The 26,772-nt window shown below is 42.4% G+C and overlaps 1 protein-coding gene across 1 annotated transcript; it reads left to right on the top strand.

Annotated features, from left to right (window-relative positions):
* Positions 1–395: 395 nt before the first annotated feature.
* On the top strand, positions 396–26,219 carry RASGEF1B (RasGEF domain family member 1B; the record flags this gene model as incomplete). The annotated part of the gene is made up of 13 exons (XM_082281284.1): positions 396–572; positions 2,054–2,176; positions 2,959–3,096; positions 5,713–5,928; positions 6,026–6,100; positions 7,388–7,483; positions 8,050–8,152; positions 8,848–8,927; positions 9,474–9,569; positions 11,020–11,115; positions 12,330–12,453; positions 13,093–13,165; positions 25,484–26,219. 13 exons carry the CDS (start codon positions 396–398, stop codon positions 26,217–26,219), a joined length of 2,133 nt encoding a protein of 710 aa, XP_082137410.1.
* Between the last annotated feature and the right edge of the window lie 553 nt (positions 26,220–26,772).

Below are 26,772 nucleotides of genomic sequence, written 5' to 3'. Positions count from 1 at the left end.
TCCCCATCAGAGTGCTGCTCTTTGGGAGCTATTGTCAGGATTTGCCTAAAGCTGTCAGTGACCATTATGCCACATCCCCAAAAGCTTTATGAAAGTCAGAGTTCCCAAAGCCTATCAGGATTCTTGTACCTCCTTCTAACTCTTAGCCTGCATGTCTCATGTGTCCTTTAATAAAGAAACAGCAAGATAGAAAAGAAGCACCTGGCGATTGTGACAGGCAGTGATGAAAGCCTGTGTTGGCACTTTCCAGGCTTGAAAACAGTCTGCAAGTAACCCATGGTGTGACACTGGCTTTTCTTCCTAGTGCAGTACTACCTCTGGAAGATAGAAAACCCCTTACACTGTACCTTCTGTGAATTATCCCTTATCTCTTTTGTGTGTCTCCTCAGGGAAAGATGCCACAGACACCTCCCTTTGCAGCGATGTTTGACAGCAGCAGCTGCAACAGGAACCTGTATCAGACAAAAGAGGACAACTGTGGAGGGCTCTATTACCACGACAACAATCTCCTGTCGGGGTCTCTGGAAGCTCTGATCCAGCACTTAGTACCAAATGTGGATTATTATCCTGATGTAAGTTACACACCCAGCTAACTGTATGGCCAGGCCTGATGCATCTCCTAAAGGGGAACTTTCCCATGTGCAGCAAAACCAGAATGTGTCACATCCAATGGCTAAGGAAAGGGTTCAAGTGGCTGCCCAGCAGTGATAACATGTGCATTACCTGAGTGCAGCATGCAATAACTCACCTAACCTGGGAAGTCGAATGCGTTTTTACTCCTGTTGTAAGGTGAGCAACCCTGGTGACTCATTTATAAAGCATGCACCTAGACTGGCTTGATGCTTGATGGATTGTGTGTACCACTGATCCTCAAAAATCTGCCAGGCAAGCTGAAAAGAAAGGCATGACCACCGTTGTGACAGAATGAAAGTATTTATTGCAAAACCAAGCAATTTTTGATGCACATTTCCCGTTGCTCATCTGAGGTCCACCTGTATTGTGCAATTAGCAACCAAAACATTGGACTAGTACCACACTATTTGGGATCAGCAGAGGCTGGATGTGAGAACAGGACATTTGTCGTCTGAGAATTTTTGGCCTTTCTAGGCACACCCATGCACGGAGACTTTTTCTATAATTCTTAGAAAAGAAGATAAAAAAGAATGATATCAAAAGGTGGCAGGAAAGGGCAGTTGGGGATAACTGGTGGGTGATGAAACTGTAGCTCTGCTTGTTGACATGCTCCTGCTGAAGACATAACTCTGCTTATATTCAGCTTCTGTTATTTCATAGATCTGTTCACATTTCCAAGACAGAATCTTTTTTAACTTGGATCAGAATTAACAGCAGCACAGGACTGTACTTAAGCTAGAGCTTGTCCATTAATGCTTAGTGTAAACTTCAAATATGTAGCAATTTAGACACTGCTTGGTCAAACATGATGATTTATTCCAAATTTCTAGAGCCATAACATTGTAGAGTCTTTCTAGAGTGGGTGCCATAGATACTTAACTACTGGCAAGGAGGAACGTGGAATGGATATTCTGAATATCCATCTCACACTGAGTTCAAATCATGATATATGGAAAAACAAAGCAAAATAAGGATCTGCTTCTTGTAACCTCAGAATGAGTTACTGATTTTTATTCTGTAAAATTAAGCTATGCAGTTCCCTCCACTTTCAACCAGGAGATAAAGCTTTACTGTAGAGCAAGAGAAGATGAGTTTAAATTTTATCCTGAGTAATTTCAGGTAATGAGCTTGCAATAAGGCTATGTGCAATAGGAGAGCTAAACCACCTCTGCCCTGCCTTGTTTTGGTTTAATCTTGCATAACTTGGCTCGAGCACAAACTTATAATACTGGTTCTGGAGCAATGATAAGTGTTAAATTAAATGCTTACCTCTGTAGTAATTGCTTTTGGCACAGCCACATGTAGAGTTTTGTTCTGCAGATAGGAAAGTATCAGGAGCAGATTTTTCAGGAAGGCATTTCGAGAAAATATAAAAAATGCTGGTAATTTATGCCTTTCTCTGTCTTCCTCTTGCTTGCAGAGGACGTACATCTTCACCTTCCTTCTCAGCTCCCGTCTCTTCATGCACCCGTACGAGCTCATGGCCAAAGTCTGCCACCTGTGCACTGAGCAGCAGAGACTCAGCGAGCCTGGCCTAGACAAGGTAAGATCCCACACCCTCAGGGGCTTCCCAGATCCCTGCCCAAACCAAAATGCTGCTATTCAAGAGAGTCCTCAGCAGGATTGAACGGATTGAAAACCCAACACAGGCAGCTAGAATTTGACTCTTTATTCGCTGAGATTCATGGGGAATTTCCACACTGCTCAGTCTGTCCTCCATGAGGGCTGCTGCTTCTGCTGCACTGTTTGTTTTGCCAAGACAATCTCTGAACCAGTGTCCTGAGCAGGCCAAAATCTGCCCTTTGAAAGTCCAAGGCAGAGGTTTTATTGACCCCCCTCCTTACTTCACTGAGAATCAAAAATCATTTAGTGGTCACTATGCCCAAGGCAGCCTCTGACCACCACATCTCCCACCACCACTCCCTCTCTCTGTACAAAGGTTTCTTACTATAAGGTGTAGTGCATACGTAAGTCTTGGCACAAATGAAATTTAGCACTTTCTTTGTTGGTGGTTAGTCATAAGTTGTGGAAACTCTAATCAATGCCTTGCGCTGAGACGCTCCTGATAATGACAGGAGTCACTTCCACCCACCTGAGGCCTAATTTCCAGGTCAGCTAAGCCAATGAGAGTCTCTTCATTGGCTTCCATGACCATTGGCTCTGACCTGTAATCCAATGCTGAATTAAGTTAAGCTCAGAAATTTACCTGACATTCTTACCCTTATGCTCCACAGTGTCCTCCAGAACAGAATTCTAGTTCCTTTGAGTTAGCTATTTCCTGCATTGCTGTTACATGTAACATTCCTCACTACTGTTTCCAAATAGAACTGGACACAAAAAATTGCACCAAAAATCCTACAGTTGTTGACTGAGTGGACAGAGACTTTTCCTTATGATTTCCGAGATGAAAGAATGATGAGGAACTTAAAGGAGTTGACACAAAGAATAACCAGTGGGGATGAGGTAAGTTGTCTGCACACAGTTATTGGATAAAGAGGCATTCCTTTTACTGCTTTGACAGTGCTGTTAATAACATGGTGTGGCTCTGGGTGCTTAAGAAAATTTATTATGAAGGTGCTGGTAGGCAAAAAGTTCTGTCTGTACCTAAGCCTAGGACAAAACCATAAAGCATAAGCAGATCTTTTCCAAAGTAATGGGCAATGTTCTCTCCTTCCCTAAGCCCACAGCATAATCCCACATTGTGCAGACAGGCACAACTTGGTGGATGTTAGTGTTTGTCATTTTAGTGATGCTGCTTGGAAGAAGCTAGCTAGGACAATAGCTGAGAAATCCCTATCAATGTTGATCATTTCTTGAGTAAGGTGTATTAGAATCGGGCCTTTGACCTGTAGGTCAATGGAAAAGTTATAGCAGGTTTGGGGAGAAATTTCCAAAAGAGGACTGGACCAGAAAGAATTGTCTTGAGCTTAAAGTATCAACTCAGAGGAAGTCTGTCATATTCCTTCCTGTGGATGGACCACAAAAGGAAATCACCTGACCTTTTTCTAAACCCCACTTTTCAGATGGAAGTAAAGTTCCATGTGGGTATTATGAAATATTTTGCTGCTTAACTGATGCTTGTCTTTTAAGTACTGAAATAAACTCTGCCAAAAGGCAAGGGTTATATTTACTTAGTGGAAAGGCAATTAACGAGGTTTCAGTAAGCAGATCCTGTGTAGCTGGCATAATACTACAATTGCAAAAGACACTGGAGTGGCATTTGGAAGAACCATAAACACAAATAGCAATTGCTAAATGCCATTGTGTTTCCAGTGTTCCTCAGGGACCAGTATTCCTTATATAAGCCTTTGAGTAATGATGTGGATGAGGCAGCAAAGAGCACATTAACAGGCGTGGAGGTAAGCTGGACTGGGAGGAGCTGAGAGTGCTGCCAAACACCTGGAAAGGTCTTGAGAGGCTGTACACAAGTGTGGAAAAGAGCAAACCCAAACTGAATTTGGAAGCTGAAATACATGTTGATGTTGTGAAAGTGGGGAGGGCTGAAAAAAGATGGGACAAGAGAGTGAGAAGCAGTATGAAATACCAATGAAAAAGAGAACCAATTTGATGTGCAAGCTGAAGGTTGCAGGATAGCTCGAGGGAGCTTTGGACTGGGAAGAGGTAAGAGGTGTGCCCTCATTCCAGGGGTGCCAGGTTGCTTTGTTTGTAGATAGCCTTCATAGCAAGGTAAGAAACTGAAGTTCAGTTCAAGGCAAAGTAGTTAAGATTGAGGGCTCACACCCACTTGAAAAATACTCACTGGCTCACAAAAAAAGAACTGTCTAGCCCGGAGGAAGTTGAGTTGGTGGATGGAAGAGTGAAATGAGAAGAGGGAAGGGTTGTCTGCAGGGAAGTTTCTGGCAATGCAGACAGTTTAAACAGTGAAATCATGTATTGAAGGGAAAGGCAGATACACAAAGCTGCTAGAAAATGTGCAGAGGGAGCAATCTTACTCTGCAGAGAACTATAAATCCTTTCTAGCTGTAGCTTTGAGGGCTTTTTGACTTTGAGTTTTCCTTTAGAAAGACAAAGTGAAAGCAAGTGCTGCAGTAAATTGACTTGTTTTATTGTGAACTGCTTGGAACAGTAAATGGCAACTTCCTTGACCTTGCTTTTCTACAGATTACTTGGATTTTTGTGAGTCATTACCTTAAAGGATACAGAAGAAGCAGCTTCCTACTCCTGTTCATTACAGTCCTACTTACAGCTTCTTATTCCACTTCCTGAATTATTGTACTCCAGTTCTTTTAAGAGCTGTGAGTAAGAGTCCAACAAAAAAACCTCTCACCACACTAACATTGCTACTTCAAAACATCATATTTGGAAAAAGCTTTGGAGGAAAGGACAAATTCTTCAGAATAAAGGAAATATTTCTGCCTTGGACTGATCATACTATAGTGTGCAGACAGTAGATTTTGGATGATCCTTTTTGAAGCCACTTAGGGTTTGCTTTAATGGCTTTAGGATGATATGTGGAATTTGGAAGCATAACCACCTTGGTTGCACAGATCTGTGTATTAAGAGCTGAGTCCTGCTCCTACTTAAAATTGTCACTCCTGTTAACTTAAATCACTACATGGAAAGGCTTGCAAAGGTGAAAGAGAGAGATGGTTTTATTATCTTCTCCTTTTCCTCAGATTCACTGGAAGCTTTAACTCTGACTTCAGTGAAATTGGTCTTGATTTGGTGCAGAGAGAAGCAGGCCTTTTATTCATCACTGAATGGCCACATACTTAGTTTTTTTCTGTGGTCTTAAGCAGGAGAAGATGGAGTATTTTCATTTCTTGTATTTCCTCCAGTGGTGGTTGGTACTTTTCAGGAAGTGGATTGAACACATCTTTTCTGCTGTTCCTTGAGCCAACTGAGTTAATATTGAACCTGTGAGACAATCACTGTTTAAACCCTCAGCTGGATTCCTTTTGGCCTGATGAAACATTAATATTACAAATTCACATAATAGAGCATACAAGTTGACAGCAAATACAGGTATCAGCATCCATCTGTTGTGGTGTCATGCAGGCTTTAATGCTGTCTTCTCACATTTTGGAAGTGTTTTCTGATTGTGTGATGTTAAAGCAGGTGTACCGGAAGAACGTGCAGCAGCTCCTCCAGAACCTGATTCGGAAGCTGGCCGCGGTTACCCAGTACGAGGAAGTGCTTGCAAAAATTGATGCCACCACATCCACAGATCGCCTCACGCTCCTAAAGACCAAGCCCCAGTCCATCCAGAGGGACATAATCACAGTCTGCAATGATCCCTATGTGTTAGCTCAGCAGCTGACACACATAGAGCTTGTGAGTTACTATGCTCCCAAGGATGACTTCATCCTCCCCCTTTTTGAAGTGCAGGTAAACAGGGAATATGACTTGGCTGCTTCTCTGCTTTATTTAGGAGAGACTCAATTATATTGGACCAGAAGAATTTATCCAGGCGTTTGTGCAAAAGGATCCTTTGAGTAATGACAAGGTAATGGGGCAGATCTGGAGCAGCTCTGAAATGCAGCATTTACCATCAGGTGCACCATGAGCTGGAAGTGAGGTCCAGCAATAAATGAGGATCAGTAGAAAACAAGCTTTAGTATTCCCATTAAACATTTTGTTAATGTTTTTTTTTCTTTCTGGAGGACAACTCCTGAAGCTCCAGAGCTCAGCCAACATATTGACTTAAATGAACACATTTCCTGGGTTTTTGGCCTTAAGCTAAGGGAGAACTTAATCCTGTGAATGTTTTCCCCAGGCTGTGTACGCGGCCTACAGTTGGAAGACGCTGAGTTTAACTTTGGCTTCTGCATTATTCATTTTCAACACCTGTTCTTCCTTTTAGTAAACTGAGCTCTTTGCAGCCAAGTGGCACATGGGGCAGTTTGCAGGTAGAGCAGACATAACAAAAAGGGCGCAGAGGGCTCTAGATCTATGTGAGATGGAGGGCAAACATGCAGTGTTTTTAACCAGCCGTGATGGAGTTGTCATCTCCTTGAGTGCTGTTTTCAAAATTACTTAATTTTTATGTTTTTCAAGATGACTTAACCTCTGTAAATAAACTGTGACAAAGTCAGTCCATTAAAACTTGAATTAACTTAAAATGACAAACAGAATAGAATGATGCAAGTTTACAGTTTGATGTTCAGTCAGATGGTCTCTGAAACTGATTTTGCAGACAGAGATAACTGAAACTCCTGTCCACCCCTTTTTAGGCAGCCCTGAGACGTGGTGTGGGAATGATTCCAAGATGATACAGACTAGCACTGCTCAGGAAAGGGAGAATCCAATCAAAATGATATAGCTGATCTCCCAAAGTTAGGATGCAGTATGTCCATATGTCATCAACAGCCAAACATAATGTGCCTGGCCTCTGTTTTCCTGCTGCACTTGCAGAGAGCTTAGTGTTGTATTTACTCTATCAGTGGGACAGGAGTAAGGACTGAAACAGTGTTCATATTCAAGGGAGCTTTATGCAGATACTTAGCCCTGATTGTTTGCTTAAGTCTCTCCTAGGTCCTTAAAGCATCCTGGTAGGACTTAAAGCACATGGTGGATTCCACATGGCTGCTCGGGTGCTTTACTGGGCCACCAGCTCAGAAGGAAGTTACACATGACTGCTGCTTTCCCTCTTAAGCTTTTTGTCAGTTTGGGTAATTTGAGTTATTCCTGGTTACTTGACAGTGTTTGGGAATGGCAAGGCAGGAAGCCAAAAGGTCTTGTAGGGAAAAGACAAAAATTGTGCTAAAAGTTGCTATTTTTCTTCTGTCCGTAGAGCTGCTATGGAGATCGAAAGAAGACTCGCAATCTTGAAGCCTATGTGGAGTGGTTTAACAGGCTCAGTTACTTGGTTGCAACAGAAATCTGTATGGTGAGCAAGGACTTTTTGTGCTGAAAGGTTTTGTTTAGTAATCTAAAACTGTGAAGCCTTTTCAGGTTTGGTGCCTTTTGGACTTTTCATTCGCTCAGTTTGTGACTGTTCACATTTGGATGCAGTCAGAGCACATCTGAAGAGGAAATAAGTTCAGTGTTTTCAGCATTATACTGGTGCCTCAGCCTTGTTCGTGTGACAGTGGTGATTTATTCTGGGCTAGCCCTTCTTGGTGCAGGAGTGTGTCTGGCCTGCTGTTCTCTCTTTTGAAAGCCCCTTGTGAATTGAGGCACGTTCTCTCCTCTGGCTGACCCTCTGCTCTGCTCTGCTGTTCTTCATATCCTTCTTCTTGGCAGAACCTCTTTGCCTGTTGTCCTTGCTCTCTGCCTGCCCAGGATCTGGTTTGTCTTTGCTGTCCTGAATGCTTTTGAGCACAGTGGTGTGGCTTCCTCTACACGTAAAGGACAGTGTGAAGCTGTGATACATATGGAAAAGACTTTTAACAGGGGGATGTGTCTGAGTGCTGTTTCCTGCTGAGCATAACCCTACAAATGCATCTCTTGCAGCCTGTGAAGAAGAAGCACAGAGCAAGAGTGATAGAATATTTCATCGATGTGGCGCGGGAATGTTTTAACATTGGCAACTTCAATTCCTTAATGGCTATTATTTGTAAGTATGTGCACTGAGATATTATTTGATCCATGTTTGAGTCTGGATAAAGGAAGCAGAGTGCTTCACACAAAAGTCTACTGCTTAGCTTGGTCAGCAGCATGAAGTTGCTCAACACTGTTGTAGCGCTATGTGTGTAGCATAAATTTGGTATAAACCAAAGTTTTCATTGCAACTCTTCAGAGACTTAAATCCCTAGTTATTTAAACCAACTTCTAAATTGCTAAATTGGAATAGTAACTTTCCCTGTAATATGGAGAACTGATGTCTTCCATTGTTTCTATCACATCTTACTACTTTAAAAATTCCACACCCCTTTAAATCTGATAGGAAAACATTGGGAATTTTTTATTTGTTCTTCATAGTTAATGTGTAGTTTTCAGTGAAGTATGTAAGAGATGGTGTTCAGAATGATCATTGAGCTTTTCTACTGTATATATATGCTTTATCAAGTCCACATTAAATAATGTCATAGCATTTTTTTAGAGCTTTCATTCTGTAAGAGATGTAAATTTCGTTTCCAACGTTGTTTTGGAATTTAAAGAAAACAATGACTCTGGTTTCTTGAGTAGGTCTGGTGAAAATATTTGTTATTGGTAATAGATTCTTTGCTTTAGAAATACTTACTAGTCCTAGCTACCTGAAAGATTTTTTTTCTTTTAAATACTCCAACAATCTCTTTCTCTTATATCAAGCTGGCATGAACATGAGTCCTGTGTCTCGATTAAAGAAAACCTGGGCAAGAGTGAAGACAGCCAAATTTGATATTCTTGAGGTAAGTTTGGCTAATATTTGGACAGGAGGCTGCTAATACCATTTTACTTTTAACCGCTCTAAAATGCGGGTTTGGTTTTGTTATGACTTTTCATTTAGTATCTTTGTGCTCTTAGTGGATATTCTAGGAGATACATTAAGAATTGTCCAGCTGACTGCTGCTCTTTTGATTTGGAAGAAGAAAATTGAAGTTTGGTTGTTTGGGTTTTTTAATTCCCAAAGCCACCTCCTAAAAATAACAACAACAAAAAATTGATTGACAGTTACCTTCAGGTAGTAGAGACTTTGGTCAAAGATCATGCAGATGCAGCACTGTATGAGTTTGTGATTTATCCAGGAGACTCTGTATTGGATCCCTCATTGTGCTGAATGGACATTTTTTAAAATGAAGTTCTCTTCTGATCAAATGAGCAGATAGAGAGATGCTGCAGTCCTCTGCCAAGCTGTATTTGTGGGGCTGTTCAGAAGATCTTTTCCTATGTAAGAGTTGCTCAGTTGAAAAAGGATTGTGTGTATCTCATTATTTGTATTTTTTCATGCCTTGTAGCATCAGATGGACCCTTCTAGCAATTTCTATAATTACCGAACTGCTCTGCGTGGAGCCACTCAGAGGTCCCTGACAGCCCACAGCAACAGAGAGAAGGTGTGTTTGCACATGACTTGGCAGAGGGAAAAAGGGAAATGTGCTTGTTAAGTTGCGTGGTAAACCTTCATCCTGGAATTCTGATTCTCAGCAACTCTACCCCTGGTGGGCTTGTAAAAAGCTGCCAGATAGTTTGGTGCTGACTGAAAGTCCAAACATTAAATAATTGCTTGATTATTAAATAAAATAAGCCTTAGCCTTTTTTTTTTCTTTTTTTTTTTTTTTGACACAGACCTGTATCTCACAAACCCATAACACAAATGGAAAGGCTAAGAACTGACATGAGGTTGCTAGTAATTTGTTTTTATAGCTGCTACTTGTGCTAAACTTTCAGTAATTCATGGCTTAATGCTGAAAAACTTTAAAACTTACTCATAAAAGGTATTCTAAACCTCAAATCTAGACAGAGCTGTGGAATTGCCTTCCTGTGTACAGTCTTTAGATGCAGCATCTCAGCGGTAGTTCTTGTGGAAATGAATCAAATCGCTTCCTAGCTGCTCTCCACTTGGAAGCAGTTGCTCATCAACTCCTTATGATATTAGGACGTCATGTTGTGTTTAATAAATGTGATCTTGGAGTTCACGGAATACACTCCGGGCAGATGAAGCAAATCCACATGCAGTCTGCTGGTCTATACTGTTGTTATACATGGAATGTCTTTCTGACTCCTAAGGATCTGTTCACATATCATTCAAAGTACCAGAAATTTAAATGTAAGAGGCTTACTTCTTTTCAGAGGAAAGTCAGATTTAAGACTGCAAAGAAAGAACTTACAGGTAGTGAAATGTGGTGCGGTGAAGTGTTCCATGGAAACAGTAAGTGGTATTTGTTTCATCCCCAGTTGCAACAAGGATGTGTAGCTGTGAAAACTTCCACAGGACAAAAAATAAAATAGAACCATTTTAAGAAAGTAAGAATGTTCCATCATTCTCCAAAGAAAATACATTGTTCAGTTGGCAGGAAATGCTTCATTGCAAGCCAGTCAGTACCAAGTTGCCATGACTGGCATGAGCTCTGGGAAGTGTAGTTCAAAAACTATTTGTGCTGCTACCCCAATATTCCCTGCTCTACTTCAATGTGCATCTGCTTTCGTTTACTAAGCAAGTCCTGTCAAGAGAGAAAGCTACACTATGAGATACCCTACAGGAATTACATGTATGAAATAGGTTCCTCTGAGCATTTATCTCCTGGAATCCACAAGGAAGAAGAAAAAAATGAAAACAAGAGGGGCATGGCATAGAAATAAATGAAGGAAGGACTTTGTGGAGAGACCTGTATTTTAAAATGTAGTGAATGCACAGTTTTTGTGTAGTGAAAGAGAGTTGTAGAGACTTTAGTCCTTCAGTATTTTGCTTAACTTTTGTATCACCTAACTTCCTTTCATTTTTCTCTGTAGACCATTGTGTCTTGATTCAGGACCAGACTGATAATAAAGCTGTTCTTTTCCTAGATCGTGATTCCTTTCTTCAGCCTGTTGATCAAAGATATTTACTTCCTCAATGAGGGTGGTGCCAATCGCCTTCCAAATGGTCATGTCAATTTTGAGGTAAGTAGAGCACCGAGTGGGGTTTTAATACAGGGTCAGCCCCTTTAACAGAAAACTGAGGCAGATCACAGTCCAACTTCTGCTGAAATCTGGGAGAGCAAACATAGCCTGGAATTTGAGTATATCTGTTACTTCTCAGAGGAGGTGGGGGTAGTTAGGAAAAAGCAGTTTTATCAAAGATGAAGTGTTTATAGAAACTTTCAATATTCACAATTTTTTTAGTGGGGAAAAAAAAGCCAGAACTTCTTCCCAGTTCTGAAATTCATCTCAACATTTCAATTCACAGGTTTGTTACAGTTAATGACAAAGTCATTTAAATTAGTATTTTAGGGCTTATCTTTTATTTCCTCCCATAAAATGTTCCTCCTTTGACAAGATACATAGGCAGTATTTTCATGCATGTAAGTCTCAGATTGTCTCTGAAGAAAAACGTGATAGAGCAGCAGTGAGGGAGTTTTGACTCTCTTGTGTTCCAGTAGGTCTTCTGCCCCATATTTCATGCTTGTTATCTGATTTGTTTCCTGGTGCTTTCAGTTTTCAAGAAGCCTGGGTCATTCACACAAATGTGCAGTACATTTCAGTTGTAGTCATAGGCCTGAATTAGCCTAAAGGTTCTAAAACTAGGCTGCGCAATGAGCTGGAATGTCCTTTTGCTCAAGGAATCCGTGTGCACTTGAGGCATGTTAAACTTCTATTGAAAGAGTTTATCAATTAATGACATCAGCACACTACATGGGGAGTGTTTATTTTTGGCATAAATTTCCAGCAAGAAAATAGAGCATTTCAGATTTGCTGACTGACAGGAAACATCTGGATTTTGAAATGTCAGTATTAAGCATCTGATGTGAAAATCACAATGTATGTCACTGCAAAACAAGAAGCATGAGCATCATCAAAATTTAAATTTGGGCATAAGGAGTGTTACCAGCTCCTTGAAAAAAACTAAGTGCACTTCATGATCTACTGTATTTGTATTCCCAAATAACAGCAGTTTTAAGAAGGTGAAGGAGTGGGAAGTTACTGCAGTTTGAAACAGGAACACAAAAGTTAGAAACTGAGTTGTTGAGTTAGATCATGTTCAATTCTATTGTAAAAGCCAAGGGCAATTGAAGCCTTGGTCTCCAAACCAAGATCTCTTCCTCTTTTTAAAAAAATATTCAGGGTAAGCAATGCTGTTCAATATATAGCACCTCTTCTGTTTCATCTTCTGACAGAAATTTTGGGAATTGGCAAAACAAGTCAGTGAATTTATGACATGGAAGCAAGTGGAGTGTCCTTTTGAAAGGGATTGGAAGATTCTGCAGTACTTGCTCACTGTCCCAGTCTTCAGCGATGATGGTAAGGAACTCTGGGCTCCTGCAGGGATGGTGTCACTGGCTGCTGCTTAATCTGTTTCCATGTTAAATTGTGGCTTCCTCACAGTGAGAAAAGACTGTCCTGAGACATCTCTGTCTGGCAAGAAAAAATGCTCCTCCCTTACAAATGACAGAGAAGATAAGATTTTTCTTTTATGTGCATATAGTCTGTGAGAATCAACATTGATTCTGAAATAGAATGAACTAAATTGGTGTGGTGCCTCTAAATGTCATATGAAATGTATTTATATGGACTTTCAGGATACTTTGCACTACAGGGTGCTGCTTAAAGGAAGAAAACAGGGACTTCACTGGCTACTTACAAAGCACCATGTCCCTGGGCTCATTTTATTTTCTCTTGAGTGCTTTCTTCTCCTTGTGCTTTTGAGTTTCTGCTGGTTGGTTTTTCCCCCCTCAGGGCAGTCTTTGTTCTCATGCACAGTTTGTTAGCATTGTCTGGGTGCAATTATAAGCAATGCTATACTTCCTAATGGGATTCTGAAGCCCTAATCTGAGGGATGGATAATGTATGCCTGCTTCATTTAACTCAGTCTGCTTTGCAGGGAGAGCAAATTTTAAAATGCCAGTAGGCCTAACATAATGTATTTGCTTCTGATTGCAGCACTTTACTTGGCTTCCTATGAAAGCGAAAGTCCCGAGAACCACGTTGAAAAGGACAGATGGAAGACACTAAGGTTTGTGTCAGAGGTTACCCAGATCAATAAATAAATAGAATGGGATACACAGCAAGCATCCAGCAGTTAAAACCAAATGGCATGTTATGTGTTTCAACAGATGGGGCACAGCATGGTTGTAAATCCCCCTTCCAGTCTGGGACTCTTGGAAAAAATAGAACAATCAGTCTTTATCTTAAACCCTCTCAGTCCTTCTTTTCCCTAGGAAATGGGAATTAGAATAAGGAATTTTGTATTTTAGATTCTTGTGTTACTCAGTGAAGGAAGAAAATACTTTCTAAACTCCCAAGAAATCCCCACTTCCTCACAAGTACTATGCAGAGATTCCTCACAGATGTTTTCACAGCTACTGCATCCCTTTCTGCACCAGCCTTTCAGACAGGGCTGACATTTGCATAAAGATCACTCTGGGGCAAATGCATTAATGAAACCAGTTAACAACTTAGAGTTCAGGCTGGGGAAAAAATATTCAGCAAAATCATATTTTTGGCTTTTCTTCTGCTGTTGGAATGCAGCCTCATCAACTCTTTGATTTTACTAATTGTGGAAGGATGCATGAGCCATTAAGGCAGGGGGATGTAACAATTCCATCTGATTGATTTCACTCATTTTGAGGAGAAGACAGGAAGAGAGTTACATCAGGGCACAGACACTCCACATTACACAGGGTGACAAGATGAGAATCTGTAGTAACACGAATCTCCATTTCATGGCTTCCTTATTGTAGCCACTCCGTCTGAGAGGATTTACATCATTCTAATGATTGTCCTTACCCGTTTGCATTTCCCTCTGCCTTCCAGGTCAGCGCTTCTGGGCAGAGTCTAGAGCACACCACGTCTGCTGTTGCTGTGTTACATGGATTGCCAGGGGGCACGGCTTGGTTTATTTTTCTGTGCACTGAGTGGCACTCAGAACGATGAAAGATGTGCAGTCAGTTGCAATATCACCGCAGCAAAGATGAAAGAAGTTAATTCAAGAACAAACAGGCAGCTTCTCCCATCTAACAGATGAGATAAAATCACAGCCCACTCAGCTGGGATTCAGGCTGAAGTATTGATTGAGAATCATCTGAAGATCTCAGATGCTGCCTGTGAATCATTTCACAGCTGGATGGAATATTATTTCCTTTCAGTTGGCTGCAGCTTGCTGCTACAAGGACTGCAGAGCTGCTACAAAGACTCACAGGAGATTACAGAGGTGAAGTATTCACCATTCCTTTCGGTGAAACCCAAGTCTGCATTGAAGAGCTCCCATTCCTAATAAGCTGAATATATCCCCAAAGTTTGGGATTGCTAAGAAGGGAAAGGACTGGACACAACAGATTGGCTGCTGAGGAGAATTTCTCCCTACCACTGCAATGGTGGCTGGGTGTTTTTTCTTTTTCCAATGTGTTTTTGAGTTGGCTGCTGGCAGGCAAACTCATTATTATTCTAAGTTATTTTAAAAATATAAAGTAATAAAAATCAAGGCTGTGGTAGAAAATACACCTTCTATAAAAAGTAGCTATGTAGCTCTACAACTTCTAGGGAGGCTTTTTCTTTTGTTCACTTCTTTACAGCTAACCACTACATGCTACAGACATTTTTACTGTGCAGTTTTGTTACTCTTAATACTTTACCTTCTTCTTATATTAGGTTGAACAAGCTGACTTTTCTAGAACAGTCTTTGAGAAACTGGCATACAAACTATGTTGAAATATGAGAGTATGTTTTTACTGAGTAATTTTTATACCTGCTTTTTTTTGAAAAGGTAACAGTGGAGAATGCAATCTCTACTTTCTATTGACTGAAATCGCAAGATGCCAAAAAGAAAAAATGAGGCTTCTTCTGAACTCCAGCTATGAACAAAACAGTCTTCCTGTGTGTTTGCTTTAGGGATTATGTTTATGACTGTGAAGTAGTTCACTGTGTTACACACCTAGTAAGTTTTTAGTATCTCTGAGTACTTAGTCACTCTATCTATCCGAGAGGAACCTGATTAAAAAAATACAAAACAAAGCTGTAGCTGTAGATCACCTTGGATGCAAATATCAGTAAGCAAAGTACATACTTGACCAAAAAAAAAAAAAAAAAAAAAAACTAGTTGCAATTATTCTGCTACTGTTATTAAAAAAAAGAAAAATGTAAGAATAAATTTATTTATTTGTTGCACTGCATCTCTTGAATTTTCAGGTAAGGTGGTTTTTGTGTTCTGTCTATGCCTTTTCAGGCAAATATTTTAATTTTGAATTCTGTAGTAACATGCTGAAGCAGCCTTCATGAGTAGGGATACTGTCCTTAACTACAGCCTGTTTGCTGGTACAAGGTGCTGGAAGTCACTGAGTTACATATTCCACAAGGACTAGCACCAGGGCCTCAAGCCCTGACAAAGGTTTCTTCTCCTCCTTTCCCATTCCCTGAGTTGGGGTGAAGGGGAAAGAAGAGGCCAACTCTTGGAAAGGAGAAGACTGCTTCTGCTGTGCACAGACTTGCCTCTCAGCTTTCATCAGGTGAGATCTTTCCCATCCTCCCCTCTACATCCTTCCCCTGTTGTTGAGGCTTATGCCTGGTGCTTGAAAGGGGAATGCAAATTCCTAACCTCTGGCAAGCCAGAGCTACTCCTTCAGCCATTGTTTAAGTCAGTGTTTCATGCTAGAGCCTTACCATGCTCTGTGCCCTCTGCTCCATCACTTGGTGCAGCCACCGTGCTGGGCTTTAATTCTCATCATCCCGAGCTCCTGTCAGGCTGTTGAACCAGTGGCTTGGAACAACCATTCACACCTGTCCATAGCAAATGGGAGAGAAAAGGACTGATTCTCCCACGGCTGAGCAGCTCGCAAAGGAAACATCACAGACTCTCAGAAATGAGGAGTTACAAGAACTCATTAACTCTACAGGCTGAGTGTTCAGGCAGGGCTGAAAATCCCAGCTCAGTGCTGACAGATGCTCAGTGCTTAATGGAGGCAGAGGCAACACCGAAGTGTCCTGTACAAATGGGTCAAACATTGTGTATTTCTTTGTGGTGCACTGTACCATGAGAAGAAAGAGACAAAAACTCTGCCTCTTACAGACACATGTGAGCCAACTTCGTCAAAAGACTCTATAGATGTCTGGCTAAGCCCACAAGATCAATACCTGTCCTTACCGTCCAGGTGTTTCCCTGACCTCCTATTTGGAAAAATCTCCATACCATCATCATGAACAGTCAGATGAATGCAAAAATGTGCAAGAGCCTATTTACAACTGTCATGTCTAAAAGAACAAGTAAGAACCTTTACATCCACATGGATATTTTGCATTTGTGTTGGTTTTTTGACAACCTGCCCAGACAGACTGTTCTTGACGGAGCTAAAACCGGTACTTGATTGTTCCAGTTTGGCCAAATTTAGAAATATATCCTCTGAGAGAAGGCACAACCACCCCTCCCCCCACCAGGTTCGGGAAAAAATAAATTTTCCTCGAAAGAAAGTGAAGGAGATAAAACTATTTATTTAACAAACACACGGGAAAAGGAAAATAAGGCTAAATAATAAAATGTCTCACTGTGGAGGAAAAACCTGGGGAGGTGTTCGAGTCCTCCCTTTGGTCTCCTCGGAGCTGGGGCTTGGGCCAGGGCCAGGCCCTCTGTGCCCGATGGAAAGTCCTCCCGATGTGCTCTGAGGTTGAAAGCAGCCCAGTAGAAAAGGGAGAAAATCCGGAATTCCAGGGAAGGAAAAACAAAGTCCAACTCTCAGTCTCTCTCCGGAGAACAAGAAACTGAAACAACTGGCCAAAAGCTGACTGGAAAGCAGCAAGCCGGGTGCTTCCTCTCTCCCCTGCCACAGCTGGGGAAAAAAACCCCTGCTATCTCTGTGTGACCTTGAACAAGCTGCAAACTGCTTTGAATAAGTTTTGCTCAGTTTTTCTCCTTCCCCCTCTCAGTCTCAGTTTAGAGGCATAGAAAGACATAGGAATTAATTTCTGGGCATAGGCAGCGATATGGGATACACATCATAAGGTCACCCCAAGACATTGACCCAGCACTAAAATATACAAATAAGCTAGTGGGCAAAACATTATTCATTTTCCAAGACTTCTGTTATTCTAGGGAATAGTCCCTGTCATTCCTTACTAGTTGTGTGTAGTATGCTCTTTTGTGGGCTTCCTGCAGTATTTTTGCTGGAAGAATAGTAAGAATAATCCTTTTGTAGTGCACCAATGTCTGCTTTTTCTCTCAGCTCCTCTGTCTAATCTCGGTTGCAGATTTTTCCTGCATAAAGGGAAGGCACGTGCTAAGCTGACACTTCAACACTCAAAGAACTGATCAAGTTCAGTAAACTTAGAAGTGAGAGTTTCATGCCAACAAGGGCATCATTTGATGGCCACTGACACTTCATTGTCGTTACACTGTTCTGCATAAAGCTCTTGTGGAATATGACTTTTTTCCTTCTCCTTTATTAGAAAGTCTTAGCTACAGTGTGACCCAAAAGGATGTCCTGCTATAAGCCAAGTAAATATGGTGTCATCCTTTCATGGAGATTACTTTTCAGGAAGAAAAATGCAAAAGATAATGTGAATAAAGCAGCTGTTTTTCATCAGTTATTTATATAGCCAAAGGAGTCTGAGTGCCAAGGACCCCATGAGGCTGGATTATCTCCTTTCTTTTAGTGCTTTTCTCCCCTGTGTTGTGAAGTCCAGAGCCTGGAAGGGGAAATAGTTTTTAGGTGGACTTCCAGCTTCAGGGGAAAGCATCATCTGGAGCCGGTGTATTCCAGGGACCAATAAACCAAGCAAAATATCTGTTGGTATTACAGCAGGATACTCTGCAGGCCCCCAAGTCTGGCCTAGTGGTCAAAAGATTAAATAACTTTCCTGGCATTAACCAGTCCTTATTATCTGACAACTCAGTAGCATTTAAATGTGGAACGCCTCACTGCTTTTTAAATGAGTTTTTCTTGGGAGAAGGTTGTATGTAGGAAGTCAGAAATAATTAGGGCTGGGAGAAAGCTATTTCGGAAGGAGTTAGACTTTCCCTTGTCCTTTTCTTCTCCAGACTATTCAGAGAGTTGAATTCTGCTTTTCCATTAAAAAAGTTAGAAGAGGATCTGGTAAGAAATTGGTTGGCACCCCTTTCCTGAGGCATATCACGTAACTGTGGCTGGCAGTATTGGATAGGAAGAAGTGCAAGCAATAAAAGTTACAGTAGTTTGTTTGACATGAATATGTTGAATTTCAGGTTTGCTGCCTGAAAAGCTCCACTCAGAAAAACCATGGTGACTCTCTTGTAAAGGGAGTCAGAGGTGTGCTGTATCTGCTACCAGGCTTAAGAGAAGATAACATCCAATGTCAACAAGAGTAACCTAGTAGTATGACAGCAGAAGTTTATGTAAAATTTGAGCAATTAGTAAGAAAAGTTTAGAAAAACTGCATGTGAAACATGAGGTAAAAGAAGTATTGGGCTATATACAACGTGTTTCTTCCTACTGCGGTTGCTACGGTAACAATCTGCTCTGATGTTTTTCCTTAATTTCTGTTTGAGCAAACATGTACTGCTTTCTGTTTAGCAGTTCAGGATCAGGCCTAGAGGAAGTAGCAGGTGATGCTCCTTGATTCTTGTGTGACTCCGTTTGATAACAAGCAGAGTTAGTATTCAGAGGCTGTTTGACCCCCATAAAAAAGTACTTACAGCATTACATACTCAAGCAACCTCACAGAGAACAAGTCTCATTTGAAGATCCAATCTGAATTTGAAGGACTGAGCATTAAGGAGGCCTGATCTGTGAATGTTTCAACAGGTTCAGTGAAAATTTAAAACTGCAGTACATGTTGAGCTGTATTTCACAAAAGATTAATGAAAATACATTCTAGAGCAACATTCACAGAGTATGTCATTACTAGATTAAGTTTCAAGAAACAGGTTAAGTATATGAGAACAGTGCATCACAGTGTTCGTTTTGTAACAGATACAGAATTTTCCTTTCCTCCTACAAAATCAAATTCACATTCATCCCAAGTGGTTGATTTCATAATGCAGATTTTTAGGACACAGCACAACCTCCGTTGATGTGCTGTTAGGTTCTTGTTACATTTAAGAAACAGTCAGTCACCACCTTTAGAAGTGAAGTGGGAATTTATTTAAGTCTATTTATTCGTCTATACAAATTTCATTTCGTATAATAGTAGCATACTTGATTGGATTATTTAAATGCTGCTTTTCTTCTCAGAGAAGAAAACTCTTTCGTTTTTATTAACTGCCTTGGGAAGTCATAGTTACACAATGTCTTGTGAAGAGTATCAGTTGGTATATCAGTATATAGCTGGTTTTCAGTAAAAAGAAGGGAAGAAGACACTTCAGTTATCTCCAGCACGACTGAGAGAGTATTTTCAGTCAAATGTTACATGGTTATTTTGTTTAAAGCCCTTATTTGTAGTCTGCTACTTTTGAATTCAGTTTTTAATTGCAGGGGTCCTCTTCCTAGTGGAGGAGAGGAGAGTGAGTGTTCATCCCTCCCACCCAAAGAGAGGACGCTGACACTGCAGGTGCAACTGCTGTTCCCTGGTGGCTTTTTCTGCAGTGCCCCTCTCCCCAAAAGCCCATTTCAGTCCAAGGACTTTCCTGGCTTCAGCTTTTGCCTTTCAAGATGTGGATGGGAAACTTCAGTCTGACTCAGGGTGCCCTCTTGTGATACAAATGGAACAAATCCAGAGATACCAGTGGGATGGGATGAGGAAATCAGAGTGAAGGTTCCCAAGAAGAAATGTGTTTAGATTATGACCATAGCCAGCAACCAGCAACTGCTTTTTCTGCGTACTCTTCAACTTCTGCTGGCATGGGGTGTGAAGCCAATGGGAATTAAGCATCATAATGAATTTTACTGGGGCATATTTCCTACACAACCTTATTTCTCTGAGTTTTTTCCTTGGAATAGGTACATTTTAATTGGAATAACACTAAAAGCAAGCAGCAATTCAGGTAGGGCACTGCATCCTGTTTTGCACCACCTGGAAAGCTGACTTCTTTGGAGTAAAGGAAATGAGATTCAGCACAGATGTTATCTTGCTTACTGCCCGACTGAAAATGTTCAGTTATTTTGAGATGGGGGCAAAGTAAAATGAAAATGAAAAAAAAAAAAAAAAAAAAGCATCAAGACTGTGATCAGTTTTCCCCCAGTAATTTTACTGAGTCAAAATTGCACTCATTGAAATGTTTCTCTTGGGATTGGCCATATGTGGTATATATACATAAATTTTATCTTGTAATTCCTTTTTTTTCCTGTAACTGCAGGAGAGATGCAAACCCAAAAAGAGCTCTAGGTTTTTTTAAAGAAAAAAGCAGCAAGCCTGCCATTATCCACATATTTACTTTTTGGAAACAAATGTTCAAATACTTGGAGAATGAACCCAATGAGCATATTAAAATGGTTTTGGATAAATTTATTCTCCCTCTCTCCCCTTTCTCCCAACCTTGTCATTGGTCAAATGCAAAAACATCAGTTCTAAGTGCTGTCTCTCACCATGTTAATCTGAATCACATTCTTGCTGCTTTCACATTCAGGTATCAGTGTGATATCGCATTGCTTCCACAGCCTCCTGTAAGCAGACGAGTCATCTAGTTTACAATTTGGAATTTACTTGATTGTAGAACAAATTATATGATGTAAACAAGCTCATGGCAACAGGCTGGCTCCTGCCTTTCCAGCTACAAACATCTGAAAACAAAATGTCATGAAAATAATTGTCTGAAGTTGAGGAAATGACTTGTCTTGGAAACACATTAAGTTTCAAAGAAACACTGAACAGAGATAGAGACAGACCAGAGCCAGAGGTAGGGAGTATCTTCTCGTTCTTGAGATCAGTCTTTTGTGTCAAGTTACATTTGCCTTGGACTCTTTGGGCAAAAGAGCTTTGTATAGTGAGACTCACCAGATGTCACACTTAGAAGCCAGGGTGTTGCACATGTAGTTTAAGGCCTTGGAAAGAACCAGGCACCTCCAGCACTTTGTTCATCTCCTCTCAGATGAAGTGATCTCACTCTTTGCTGTGCTTCCTGGAAAAGGTAAGATTAGGGTTGATCCCACCTTTAGTAGATGCAGTATGGAGTAGTCCTTGACCCTACATATTTCTTTCAATTTACAGAATACTCTCCATATGTGTCCTACCTGCACAGTATCTCAGTGGGAGAGCTTGAATACCCTTCCAGGTGTGTCGTACACTGAAGGATCTGTGTCTTGCATAAGCAGTTCTTCAGCACATAGTAAAACAAAGCGATGTGTAACTCTTTCCCCCTTTTGGGCTGCACAGCCAAAGCATACACAAAATGTATCTAAGAAGAAAGACAGGAGGCTGCAGGCAGATGGAGATGGTCCAGGAAGGACCACACACATTGTCTGGAAATGCTCCTGCTGCCAACTGCTCCTGGCTGTCTCAAGGAGGAGTGAGGTGCCGTTACCTGCAGTTGGCAGGACCAGCTGAAGCCATTCTTTGCCCTGTGGAGCATCTGTGTACCAGATATTGCTTGAGGAGGTGTCACTTGCACTGCTGGAAAAGCCTCTTTTCCAGCTCTGAGCACACTTGCATTGCAGGAGTGACTTGCAATCTGTTGGGCACAGTCTGCCCTTTCTTCTAAACACCCAGGTGCAGCAAGTCCTGAGGCTTGATGAGGGGAGAAAATGAGTGGCAAGGTAGAAGGGGAACAAAACTGAAAGTAAATCTCTGCTGCATATCAGAACTTGTTTTTCTTATCACTAGGCCACAGCGTAAGAAAAAAAAGACCCTGCACCCCTCCTTTTTTTGGCTTCCCTTGTTCAGCTGCCATCACCAGCTCGACCACCAGATGTCTGCACCCAACAGAAAACTGAAATGCAGCACTGAGATGAGCAGCTGGAAAAAGAAATGAAAAGAGACCAAAGTGGCAGGGAAGGAAAGTCCAAAGGGAGCTGAAAGGGTTTATTTCCAGGCCTAGACACCCTCGAGGCAGGGATGATCCTCAGGCCCTCCTGGTGAGCTTTCGTTCCACAGTCCAGGACTATATTCCCACCACCAATGATGCTGAACTGAGATGCATCTCTTTGGAGAGTGGGCAGGAAAAGGAAGTGCTCAGAAGCACAGCTGTGGCTATTTAACCTGGCTGCTCAAACTTGCAACTTGACAGAGAGTCCCACAGGAGAATTTTTCAATGTAAAGATGAGACCTGGGTCAAAACCAGAAAATGTTTGCATGCAAAAAGTAACCAAAAAAACAAGATGCTGTGAAATGTGATAGCTGAACTAGAAAAAGATTTGTGTCTTTTCAAGTGTGCTAGGTCTCAATTGAATCCTAATACCAGAGTAAAAAATCTACTGTATTTCTTTCCATTTAAAGCCTTATGAGTTTGCATAATTTTTGCTGTAATGGGTATCCACAATTTGTATTCCTTTTTGCTTTTGAGAAGTTCTTCATCTGTGGTGTGGGAGGACAGCAAGTGAGAGCTGTTCTAGACTCAGGATGTAGAAGGCCAGCATAAAGGGTGCTACCAGTACTGTACACATTCACAGTCCATACCTGAGCTGACCTTGGGATGATGCTCAGTGTCTTGTGAAGATGGGCAATGAGTAGTTCTGTGGTTTGGTGCTTGCTCTCAATGAAATGAAAAAGAAGAAGACAGCAAAGGTGGCAAAATTACCTGTGCCAGAAGCTCTGAGGCATTTCTCTTCTTTCCAGGATCTTTCACTGCTCCCAGTGTATTCATCCTTAATCAAACGGAGTGAGAGTGGTGGAACTGAGGGTTTGGGGCAATTGAAGTGCCAGATGTGCTTTTGCTATGCTTTCCTTTTCAGGTGTTAGAGTATCTTGGCAAGAGGAAGTTATGGCCAAGTGGAGGGCTGGTGAGTGAACTGACACTGAATAAGGCCGTGTTCAACGGCTTATTTATTATTTGGGGAGAAGATGGCAAATAAATATCCATTATTTCATGTAATTAAAAGACTGGTTTCTGTTTGGGAATTAAGAAGCAATGCCATTTCCCTCATACAGTCCCTCTCTCGTATGCCATAATCTTTGTTATCTTATCTGCATAAAGAGGCTGCTCAAGGCATCCTAGCAACATTCAACCTGTCAGTCAGTTTTAAAGAGAGGCAGTAAAATGTGGTGAACTTTGCCCAGTGATCATTTTAGCAGGATCAGAAGCTGGTTTTCCCACAAGGCTGAGGAGGAGGATTTTTTTTGGCAAGCGGGGACAGAAAGAAAAGCAGGATCTCACTTGTTATCTGCTGCCTTCTGAGCAACCACTGTTGTGATCCCAGCCTCAAGCCAGGACTGCAGCACCGCCTCTCGCCAAGGGTGTTGTCCCAAAAATGGTTCTCTCACCCAGTGTGCAAGAGGCCAATTCACACACAGACTTGAGGTATTTATTTACAGTTCTGTGCAGAAAGGGGTGCTGGGTGACAAATCCACAAAGCCAGCATGACAGCTACTGAAACTTTTCACAATTTATACATTTTAGCAAACAAAACATGCTTGCTTTTTTTTTTTTTTCCTTGACAGCAGTGGAGCTTAGATAATTGATGTGCTTTAGGTTTCAAACAATGTTTTTCTGATTGTTTGATTTTTAATTATGGTACTAGATGAGCCAAAACCACAAAAACAACCTCACACCCACAGTAAAAAGACTGCTGTTTGAGGTGGAAGGGAAGACGGGATCAACCCCAAACAAAACACTCTTTCTGGAAGTACTGTGGGCAAGTGAGACTGTGTCGTGTTTCAGGTTGAAGTCCATCTTCTAGATTACTGATTTAATAGGCTAGTCACAAAATTAAGAGCAAAATTCCTAAAATAAAGAAATATTTCCCAAGGCATGAAAGAAGCAGAAGCACTGTTATTTTCTAATCCCTGTTTGATTTCTATAAAAAAAAAAAACCAAACCAAAAAACAAACAAAAGCCCAAACACCAACCAAGCAACATTTAACGCCATCAATTTTATTCTGCTACAAAACATGAAAGCAGCAGAAAGGTGCAGTCTGAATCCCCATCTTTTCAAGCATCTGCTCCTCAAGACTTCATGGCAATAAATGTCTCATCTGTTTCTCACTAAGACAGCAGTACAAATGGAAAGGATTAACAGCAGGCCACCCCTGTTGTGCTTCATAGGTTTACTGCTGCCCCTGCAGTTTGCAGATAAGACAGTGGGTATTATAGAATAAAGGCCTTGTGTGATATGATTGCACAGTTTTTCTTTCACAATAAAACAAAAATAAGTTGCAAGCTTTCCAAATTTTCGAGATAACTTGTATCAAATGACGTTCTAATCTAGCTTGACCAAAGCATCCCTAATTTAATCCAAACATGTTTCTACTCTGAAACAAGTTCTGAAGGCAAAAGAAGGCTCTGTAATACGTCTAAGGAATTTTTGGAAGAGGTGTGACAGCTGGACCTGCCCAGGCAGGTATGAGTGCCCTGCAGCTGACCTCAGTCCTGCAGTGCCTGCTTTCTGGTCTGGAATGCTGCTCTCCAAAGGCTCCTGGGAGATGAATTCCCTGCTGTACCCATTACCTTTTACACTTTACCAGCAAAGAGCAAGACCCCACAGCCCTGGTGTACCATAAACAGGGAGCAGTCTCTGGATTCCTGGCTGCATTTCTTATGAACTTTGCAACACGAGAAGAGGGTGCTGACAAACTGCCTCAGGGAATCCGAGTGAGTTGCTGCAACCCAGAGCAGCTCACTTGCAGAGTGTAAGGAGTTGCTGGGACAAGTTTTCTCATCACATGCTTTGCTGATCACTATAACATTTCTGGTTTGAGTAGAGAAATGTATGTGAGCAACATTTATTTATATTTTTTTCTTTTGTGGGCAGGTCCCATTAGAATTTATGTGAGCTGCTTCATCCCAGACATGGACAGTGACTGTGAAACCCTGAGATCTATTGAAACCAAAGGAAGATTTATAAATAGGCCGTCCCAAAAGGAGAGGGTAATTGCAGAAAAGAAAATTGGAGAGACAGTGTCCTAGAGGCTACAGGTTGGCATTAGACCAAGTCTTCTTGACAGCATCCATAGGAGAGGTGTGCATGCAGCTCTTCGCCTGTTGTAAAATCCTTTCATCCCTGGTTTGTCAGGCTGTTTGGGTAAACAAGCCCTGAATACAGACGTTTTGAATCAACATAAAGGCATGTGCTAGGAGAGAATGGCCCTTGTGAAACCTGTACTCCACCAAGAGTCAGTGCTGAACACAGGCAATGCTGCACTCTGAGGCGAGCCTGAGTGAGGATATATCCTAGGACATGAGCAAGCTCCTTGCAGGACTGTGCAGTGGTGTTTGAGAGAACAAGAGCTGCAGGACCTCTGCAGCTGTGTGCCCGATAGCCACTTCAAGACCCATCCACAGGGCAGCGGAAAGCAAGCACGACAAACGCTTGTGGACGCGGCCCGAGCTGAGCTGGGCCCTGCATTTGCCTCTCTGCCAGGTGGGGTGCATTGAGGAGCCCAGCCTGTCCCGCCCACCTGGACGGCACCGGCGGCTCCCCACGCCCCGCATCGCTGCCCTTCCCTGGGCGGGGGACAGCCCAGCGCCCCGCGGCCCCCGCACGGCCGAGGGAGGGAGCGAGGGAGGGACGGGCGAGCACCGCCGCCCCCTCTCCCGCCCCGCCGCATCCCCGGCCGCCCGTGACGGGCAGCGGGAGCGGGTTCGTGCCCAGCCCGGCTCCGCGGGAGCAGCGCTCCGTCCCTGCCGCCGCCAGCCCGCCCTGGCTCGGGGGCCAGCCGGGCACGCAGGTGAGGGCGGGGGCCGGGGAGGGCCGGGGCCGGGGAGCGTGGGGGAGCTGCGGCCTCCCGGGGCTATGCCGGGTCCCGGCGGGGCGGGGGCTGGGCGGGGGTGCTGGCCCGGCAGCGCCGACGCCGTGCGGGCCTGCGACGGACCCGGTTTCGGCTGGTGCTGCATCCCCGGAGCATCCCCGGAGCATCCCGCGGCGGGCGCGGACACCTCCGTCGCTCCCGGGCGGGTTTTGGGTCTGTCCGGTCCCTGGCCCCGTCTGTCCAGCGACCTCGAAGGAGCGTGTGAGGTGCCCTGTAGCAAACACGGTGCAATGCACTGGTTTGCCTTTTGTCTCCTGAGCTGTGGGTAAAGCTGGTCAAACCTCGGAGGAGCAAGGCTTTAAGTTTCCTGCTGGAATTGACTACTGCAATGTTGAATTACCAAAATCACCTGCCAGTCTTTTATTGATTCCTGCCACATGCATGAGTTTCCTACACAAGTGGCCAGTAAAGGGCACCATGTGGAAAGAGGGATCTGTCAGATCCGACTGCTTGTTCCATTGTCCACTGACAACTGACTGTGCATATACAGTGGGAAGACAGAAGCTTCTAACACTCTAGTGTGTTTGATAGATTATGAACTCCAGTCATCACACAGTAAACCTGTTCTGTTTCTGGATACAATCCAAACAGTAGGTTTTTCTGTGCCCTGGGGCAGTCACTCTGCCCTATATAATTTCAAAGTGTGTTGGATATCTTTTATTTGAAATGCAGTGACTGCCACTGCATATCGTAGCAGAGACTGTTACAGTGCTGTGATGTGTTGCCCATAATTTCCTCTCTATATTGTAACTTTTAGTTTATGTTGGTTGTTGTTTGGGGTCGTTTTTAAATACAGTTGCATGCTGAGCTAAGATTTTTGTT

This window comes from Coloeus monedula (genome assembly GCF_965178545.1).
Source record: "Coloeus monedula genome assembly, chromosome: 5".
In the NCBI taxonomy this organism is placed as follows: Eukaryota; Metazoa; Chordata; class Aves; order Passeriformes; family Corvidae; genus Coloeus; species Coloeus monedula.
Note: the sequence above shows the minus strand (reverse complement) of the source record. Positions and strands in the feature narration are given on the sequence as shown.